This window comes from Alosa sapidissima, chromosome 17 (genome assembly GCF_018492685.1).
Source record: "Alosa sapidissima isolate fAloSap1 chromosome 17, fAloSap1.pri, whole genome shotgun sequence".
Classification (NCBI taxonomy): domain Eukaryota; kingdom Metazoa; phylum Chordata; class Actinopteri; order Clupeiformes; family Clupeidae; genus Alosa; species Alosa sapidissima.
The window spans coordinates 19404270-19413686 of record NC_055973.1 but is presented as its reverse complement, the minus strand read 5'-3'; the positions used below and the strand labels follow the sequence as shown (position 1 = coordinate 19413686).

General features: G+C 41.1%; 1 protein-coding gene across 1 annotated transcript in view; it reads left to right on the top strand.

Moving 5' to 3' along the window:
• The first annotated feature begins 3632 nt into the window (after positions 1-3632).
• The window catches only part of LOC121688602 (zona pellucida-like domain-containing protein 1), a 13571-nt gene continuing 7786 nt past the window's right edge, over positions 3633-9417 (top strand). Inside the window, exon 1 of the mRNA XM_042068299.1 lies at positions 3633-4293. Within this exon, the coding sequence (XP_041924233.1) occupies positions 4286-4293 (8 nt within the window). The 5' untranslated portion in view covers positions 3633-4285. The remainder of the gene's footprint in view (positions 4294-9417) is intronic.

Genomic DNA, 9417 nt, shown 5'->3' with positions numbered 1-9417 from the left:
GTTGCGGTCACACTAGTAACGGGATTTGGGCAGCTGGACTGAGTTGGACGTGATACAGATGCTGCAGCCTATTCAAAAATGTGAATAAGACCTAGTCACATGATGCGACAGTAAATAAACACCATTGGAACCACAGGCCTACATTTGTTTAATAACAGTAAACTATAGTTATAACATATCCTATAAACTAATAAAGGCGAACAAGGCCACATCTGTTGACATGTTCCACCTAACCTAGGCGGATAGGCTACTTCATAGCCTGCATCATGGTGAGTAGTCTATCCCATCTAATTGCATTGCAGCTTTCTCTGTGACCTATAGGGAGTTTAAAGGTCAGTCTCTAATTAGGGTAGGCTATACTGGAGGTCACACATTCTCAATCAGAATAAGATGTATTGGCTAAGTAGGCCAATGGTACGCAAAACACACAAGGAATTTGGTTCAGCATAGGTGAGTCTCAAGCATTATTAACAAACGATGTACATGATAGTATACAGACATATTAGACGAGCAATATACAGACAGAGAGATCATATAAAAGACAAACAATGTACTGTCCACACAGTGAAGCGCAAATGTGGTAGTGGCAACAACAGTAATGTGCGTCATGCATAGGGATGAAATTATGATTTATGAGTATCTGTACAAGACACTGTTTTTTGATGTGAATCATGGTGTAATTATAAAAGTTACAAATAATTCTAAAAATATTTTATAATTAATTATAAAAGTATTTTATAATTAATTTTAAAAGTATAAAATAATTATAAAGTATGAGAAGGAACAGGAGCTATGGACTAGCAGATGATCAGCTGCTGTTCTCAGATCTGGTCAGCTGTTTGTAAGGGTGATGGCATAATATCAGTTCTGTGTCTGGTGGTATACCGGCTTCTGTCGTGCTGGCCGGAGGAGAGGAGGTGCAGGAGGTTCTGCAATGCCTGCAGAAGATTGTGTCCAGGGTGTTCCATGTTGACGGCATCATCCACTGACCTGTTTGGCTGGTAAGCAAACTGCAGAGGGCCCAGCAGGTGTGTGTTGTGTGTGGTGCACTTTATGGACCAAAACCAGTTGTTTAATCAGACTCAGACGCCATGAACTGGATATCAGTGAATGACAGGACACAACCTGCTGGAAAACTTGGACACATTCGTATTTTGCTGACTGTAGTTCTTTTCCTCTTGCCTCTCCATGACAAGTCCTCCAAATCTCTCCTGCGAACCACTGCATGCGAGCCCGTCTGTGTGCTGAGTTGGGTCAGCCAGGAAGCGGGTTAGCTAAACAAGCACCTGGCGCGTTAGACAGGAATTTGGTCACGTCGTTCATTACATAAAGAGCGGCTTCGGGTGTAAATCTGCCCAGGCCTACTGTCTGGAGGTGAATGATGATTTTAAACTTACTATTATCTACATTTTATCAATCACAAATTCAGTCACACAATTCAGAATCAGGCTTTATAGATTGGTTACTACATAGATTTTCATAGATTTCAGGTTTATTGAATCTCTACTTTAAACAAGGCTTATTACAACACTTTTCCTGTTAGTCCTGACACGATGCTGTTTTGAGTGAGATGTTGCGGAGTTTCCGTGGAGAGCGCGCGGCCCTGCAGCCTAATCAGGCAGGTTTTGTAACGGCAGGAGGCTGCCGTGAGAAGAGTGTTTGTGCTGCTGTCTGGAGGGAGGCCAGCTGGAGGCCGCATGGCCGCCGGATGGAATGCTAAGTTTCCTCTGGCCACTCCTGTCCTGTCGTGCGACTGGTGACATGGGTCTTCCCTTATCCACATCACAGCGCTCTGCTCTGCTGTGATAAACCCACCCGGTTAATTCCCACCGACTTTGCAGGACTGTGTCACACAATATGTGTGCCCTAAACATGGAGATTTACCAGTGGTGGACAAGACTCTAAAAACTGGGAAGAGTTTAGCAGGGGTTGACCCCTCTGCTCGCCATGTCCCCATTGGTCTCATCTGTGTGACATTGTGGCTGACAAAAATTAAAACGTTTCTGGTGTGCATAGTTATGATGCAAATGTGATTCACTTCTCTTACAGTGCCCATACAAAATTATTCACCCACCCTTCATTTCCCCTTTTACTGCTTTTATAAATGGAACCTTGATCAATTTAATTTGACCTTTTTTTTTTAACAATAATTTACAAAAATCCCCTTTTTAATGTCAAAGTGAAAGCAGATTTCTACAAAGTAATGCTAATTAATTAAAAAATAGGCCTATGTAATGCAAAATAAGCGAATGCATTTGGTGAGAGGAGATTGTCTTCTACACCTCTGAAGCGTATGTAGCACTGTTAGATTCAGTGCCACTAAGGCACCGCGCATGCGAGATAATCTTTCTCTTGCTTTTGCAGTCCAAGCACGGAGCGTCACCTTCTTGAACTAAAGAAAATATTCGATATAACTACACATTTTTAACTTCTAGAAATATCTATCGTGATAGATTTTCTACTTCTTAACTTTATGTCTCTTATATTGCGCACCAAGAAGATATTTTATTTTGTTTCAACACGAGAAGAGCTTCGGTGAGTTTATCTTATCACGGTTGTGAATGATAATTATGTGAATAATCAATCTTATGGTGAATTGGAGACCATGAAAGCTCACAAAAAACAGTCGAAGCATTTACACATACACTACACACATACAGACACTTTTATTTGCTGAATTTGAGTGGTAGGAGATCCACTTTTCTTTGGTTGTTTTGATTTAAAGTTGAATGTAACTTGACGCAAATCTGCGCAGCTAATCTGTTCATTGAACTCACACGGTGATATTAGCTTGCTAATATACTTAGAAATGAATGTTAGGTTGACAGTTAGTCGACCCTTTGAAAATGGGTGAAATATGTATTGTTTATTTTCCTTGATAATTACGGGTGTATTACCGAACCGTTCTATGACATACTGTCTGCTCAAGGTTGGTTAGCCGTGCTGGCTTACCAGTAGCAGCTAATTTGTGCTAGCGATCTGCTTGTTGCAGCTGAGATGTAGCCTCCATTTATGGCAGTATTACGGCGTTATGCCTATTGATTTTTTGATGCTATAGCAAAAGTTTAAATGAGATCTCATAGAAAAGAAATGTTTGATGGTAACTGTTACACTGTTTCGTGTAGATTGTTTTTTTTTATACGGATAGAAGATTTCAGTGGATTCCAGACGAGCTAAGATGGCAAGCCTGTCCAAGATATTCAACGTGTCGACCGCACAGCCTGCTGCAGTCTGATCAACTGCAGCAAGGTTTCTTCACCATCTGCGTGAACTTCGAGCAGCGCACACGGATTACAGATAAGCGTTCCTTCCCACACAAGGAGCCCAAAGGAAACTACTTTTGAAATTTCTGTTTATACCATAAGGGACTTTTGCATTTATTTATAGTTCAACATTTTCTTTAATACCTAAAAGGACTTTTTCTTACTTTCACAAATTCACTGAACTGCACTGATTGAATTGCACTTGCTCTTGAAGGGTGATTGATTGATACTGGGAAAGTGTTTATTTGTCATTTTTACAATTATACTGCCTTACATACACCACATCCATACATCATACATTGCTACATTTTACTAATAATTACACACATTTATTTACTTTCATTTACTAAACTAAGGGAAACTGTACAAAATAAAGTGCTTATAGTTGCCATATCTCGGGTTCAGCTTTTACTTATTACACGGCTCATGAATCTAGTAATCTCAGATGTGTAGCTTTTAACTGGTGCACAACACAAGTGCTACACGTACAAGTGTTTCCTTACTGACAGACTCTGGTCCTTTAGGCCACAGCTTATGTTTAGCCATCTGTGATCTAGAGAATCATTCAATTAATCAAAGTGTAGAGAATCTGCTGAACTGTAGCCTACTAGAGCTCATTTTGCTCTTGACTCTCGAGAACATATTTATGCACATACTTCTCTTGTCCACCAGAGGGCAGTAGTATCTAGTCTAGTTCACTTTGGATTTTTTAAGAGGACTATAATTATACCAAAAACTGTTGTCCAATGAGTTCTGTTATGCTATACAGTATAAACATAACTATTATTATGATTTATTATTCATAACTCAGATGAACTTCAGGTTTTAAAATGGCATTTCCCTCCTGTGTCCAATTAGCCCCAAGCACTGTAAATGAAACATTTTCAATCAATAAGCAAAGGTAATTTGATGTAATATCATGAGGCACTTTGTTGGAGACAAAGGACTCTGAAAATGAACACTTGTACTGCTTGATCCCTATTTCTAGGATCACTCAGCGGCCTGCGCTCCCATGTCCCATTATGGAGAGGTAATGTTCATCTGTGAGCATGTGGGTATGGGATAGGAAGGGACACCATTAAAACAGTCATTTGTGGTGCGTGTGAGTGAGTGAGCCACGCCGAGCCTAGTCCCCTCAGGTAAGAGCCGATGAATAACGCCACTCGAGGACAATGCCGTGTCTTCGTTCTTCCCAGCGTATCTCCTTTCGAAATTAAAGAAGTGTCTTAAGCGGCGCTAAATGCCACTGGTGATAGGCTCATCTTACGCGCACCATTGTTCCTGGAGGAGAAAGGAGACAGCAGAGAAACACAAAGCCACATATTACTGTTTGTTCCACACGCTACTGTGCACCCCTACTTTACACAAACAGGGGCCTCCTCAGGCTAAGGCCGCATGCACAGTTAGAGCCGTTTGGATTCTGGGCTGCATGCCTTCTCCTCTTTATTTAGCCTGGTGTAATCTACGGAGTACAGTGTTTCTTTAGCCAGTTATGAACTCATGGAGTAGGGTTTATTTAGCTTACATGTATGTATAGAATTGCGTTCAGGTTTATTTGGCCCTTAGGGGTTGGGGCCCAGGGCCCTTTCAGGAAGTCAGGTGTGACTTTCATGTGTATGTGCATGTGTGCGTATCTGGTGTGCACTAAGTGTGTACCCTACTCCATTCGCATTGTTTCTTTTTTTTATCCAGACTTGTTCTTTTATATTTTATATGGACTAGTGCAGTGCCTGTTAAAACATGCTATTCCTGTAGCCCAATTACATGCCTGCAGGTAGGCCTGCTTTAAAAATAGGATGGTAGGGAAAAACATAATTCCAAGTACCGGTAAGCATTTAATTCAATTCAATTCAAGGTTGCTTTATTAGCATGACTGTAAGTACAGTGTTGCCAAAGCACAATTAAAACAGCATAACAATTAGAACATTGACAGCATTAAAGGAGAATTCCGGTGTGATATTGACCTAAAGTGTATTGAAACATGATACCGAGTGTGAACGTATGTCTCAGCCCATCTCTTTAAGGGAAACAGTAACATGTAACATGAAAAATTGTGTGTATACCCTCCCTTTCTCTCTCTCTTTCACACACACACACACACACACGTAGGCATGTGATCACACACACATACACACACACACACACACACACACACACACACACACACAGATGGCATACACATTATAACACATTGGATTAAGTACAGATATTAGGTCGGGCATTATGGCAAGGTGTCCGACTCACTGTCCCTCATGTCATGGCAAGCTGCAACGTATTTTGCAGCCAGCGGAGCAGTCAGTCCTTCTAGCAGGTGGGCCAATTTATCAGAGTCTTTAAAGGAAAATTCCGGTTTTTAGCACTTTAAGGCCCTTTTCTGGTTTGTTTTGGATGAACTAGAGTGGTGGACACCGAAATTTTGACGATTGGTCTTGTCTCGACTTTTCTGACTGTTTTTTCTGCATGCAGGGATTCTATGGGGTGTTTGTCCCATTTAGTGTAGTCGAGCTTACTGAGTGGACCCCATACCTCACATCCATACAGTGCAATTGGCATGATGACACTGTCAAAGATTTTGCACCAGATGTTAATTGGAATTTGTATTTTATTAAAATTCTTTTTGATGGCATAGAGAGCTCTGCAAGCTTTATTTTTTAGCGCATTCACTGCAAGGTCAAAGCTTCCTGAGGCACTGAGTTTCAGGCCTAGGTAATCGTAACATCGTGAGTGCTCTAGAGTGGTGTTTCCTAGAGTGAAAAGGTGTCTGGTTGCCTGGGATCTGGCTTTCTTTTGGAAGATTACAATCTTTGTTTTTGCCAAATTGACTGTCAGGGCCCAGTTCTGACAGAAGTGTTCTAGCAGGTCCAGGTGTTGCTGTAGCCCTTGTTCAGAGGGCGAGAGCAGCACCAGGTCATCTGCAAAGAGCAGGAATTTAACTTCCGTATTGTTTAGGGGGAGTCCAGGAGCTGTAGATTGTTCCAGTAACACCGCTAAATCATTAATATAGATATTGAACAGGGTAGGACTCAAACTACAGCCCTGTCTCACCCCACGCCCCTGAGTGAAGTATTCTGTTCTGCTGTTATCAATTTTCACAGCACATTTGTTTCCATAGACATGAATTTGATTATATCATAAATTATACCCCCTACACCACTTTGTAAAGTTTTATAGAATAATCCATCATGCCAAATTGAGTCAAATGCTTTCTTAAAATCAACAAAACAAGCGAAGATTTTACTTTTGTTTGCTTGAATAACATGTTTGTTAATTAGGGTGTGTAGGGTGTAAATGTGGTCAGTGGTACGATGTTTTGGTAAGAAGCCAATCTGACCTTTACTCAAGACATTGTGTTCGGTAGGAAAGGCCTGTAGACGGCTGTTTAGAATACAGCAGTAAACCTTCCCCAGGTTACTGTTCACACAGATGCCTCGATAGTTATTGGGATCGAATTTGTCTCCACTCCTAAAGAGTCTCCTAAAGATAGGGGATATAAGCTCCCTGTTCCAGACCTCAGGAAAGCAGCCAGCTTGAAGAACGAGATTGAACAGCTTTAAAAGGGCCTTTTCCAGCTCAGGGGTGCTGTGTTTCAGCATTTCAGTCCTGATGCTGTCAGGTCCACATGCTTTTTTTTTGTTTTAGTTTATGGAGTGTGAGTGTTAATTCTTCCTGAGTGATTTCATAGTCAAGTGGGTTTTGTGTAACTTTTGTGTAATGACTTGTTGGCCGATTGTAAGGTTATTTGATGGGATTTTGTTGTAAAGTTTTTCAAAGTAATTCTTCCATGTTTCTCCATCTTTCAGAGGTGTGTCTTGATATTGCTTTGGGTTTAGGTTATTCCATTTTTCCCAAAACTGATTCTGGCATTCAATAATGAATACTTTGCATGTGTGGCATTCTGAGACGTTCTTTAATTCGGGACCATCATCGCTCGTTTCAATTTCAACAGACCTTGCAGTCATTTTGAAGAGCCACTGAATACCTGTCCTGTGTGTGTTGGCGTGTTGTTGCAAAATCGGACACACACACAGACGCTTCTTGCTTTTATAGATAGATGTGTATGGCCATATGTACACATACATTATGCAGTGTGTATGTTGGATCTGTTTGAAGTTAATAATGATCAGAGCCATATAGATAGATCCAGAGCCATATAAAGGTAAAAAAAAAAAGGAACATTAGCGTCAATGGCGTCGCAACTCTACCTTTATATGGCTCTGGATAGATCTATCAGACCCTTTCAAGAGAGTTCCATTGTCAGCATCATTGTTGGCCCCACAAGGCTTCCGTTTTAACATTTTATATGTTATCTTAATGCAGAGGAAGTAGATTGGGAACCAAATAGATTGTTCAAGCATTGTTTTTGTTTTTATTGTTGAAAGGGTCTATACATATGGGGGCATCTCATCTCAAAGCTCTGATAATGATAATAATGGTTTTCTATTCTATTCTGTTCTGTTCTGTTCTGTTTTATTCTGTTCTGTGCTGTTCTATTCTATTCTATTGTAGTTGTAAAAGGAACATAAACAATGCTGTATGCTTACTGTATTTGTGATTCAGACTTCCGTTGGACTCTTCACCTCTCCAGCAGTCCTACGGAAGGGGTTTCCTGCAGTGAGCTTGGGTCCCAGGCTTGACATAACACATACTGTGTTTTGTCATTGCAAAGTCCAGCGGCTGTGTGTGTGTCTCTCTCTCTCTCTCTCTCGCTCTCTCTCTCTCTCTCTCTCTCTCTCTCTCTCACACACACACACACACACACACACACACACACACACACACACACACACACACACACACACACACACACACACACAGAGGGATTAACACAATTAGAGAACAATCAGGAGATGCTGCTCCGCATTACTGGAGTCCCAGACTCTGCTCACTGATGTCTCTCTCTCTCTCTCTCTCTCTCTCTCACACACACACACACACACACACACACACACACACACACACAGAGGGATTAACACAATTAGAGTACAATTAGGAGACGCTGCTCCGCATTACTGGAGCCACAGACTCTCCTCACTGGTGCCTCTCTCTCTCTCTCTCTCTCTCTCTCTCTCTCACACACACACACACACACACACAGAGGGATTAACACAATTAGAGAACAGTCAGGAGATGCTGCTCCACTGGAGCCCCAGACTCTGCTCACTGATGTCTCCCATGACACCTCACACTGACGCATCGCCGTATAAAGTGTCTCTTTCTGACGGGCAGAAACCAGCCAAGTTGCTTTCACTTGGTAATCTGGACTTGACAGTGACCTTTCTCTCTTAAGCATAGACTGCCTGTAGTGATGTTGGCTAGCACCCGCAGCTCTTCAGTCACACAAAGGCACTGAGAGCTTGCAGACAAGCTACACGAACAAAGGCTATTTTTGGTGCTGTGTGCGTCGTGCCTTGTGGCAGGTTATTGAATCTCTGCTATTCACAGAGTGTCGTTCCCATGAGATGTTGGCATGCTTTAATGTGCCTGAACAATCCGACAACATTTGACTTCATTTCAGTTTATGATTGAGTTACACTAGTCAAAGTGTGGATAATCATCTTCATACTTTTCATAAGGCTCAGGTATCTATGTCCTTTGATTTATTTGACATTTATCAAAAAACACAATAAAATGAAATATTATCACCATCAACAGAGTATTTTAAATTGGACCAATATCATGTCTTCAGTGTAAAATTCCAGTGTTGATTCTGCATAGACCATCTGTTAAGGATGTAGGCCTAGTTATGGTATCTGTGGCATTGTAATTGAATCACTCGACACACACACGGATGGAATTATATTAGTGTCAGTGTGTCAGTATGATCAAAAAATACCACTGAAGACCGAGGTGAGATTAAATTAAGTTACATGTTACATATACACATAAAAGAGATGGCTATGGTACAAGTATACCAGTGGCACATTACATGATAGAATCTCTAATCACTACAGTACATAACACCATCACTATATCAAAGCTCATGGTCCATGATATTACATATAGATACTCAGAACTCAGATACTGAAGTCTGTGAACCCCCCTCATTTCATTGAAAACTAGCTATGGTGCTAACTCTAGCATATATACATTGTGTACTTGTACTGATGTCCATCATGTGCTGTCCCTATCTAAATAAACAATTACATTCTAAGGG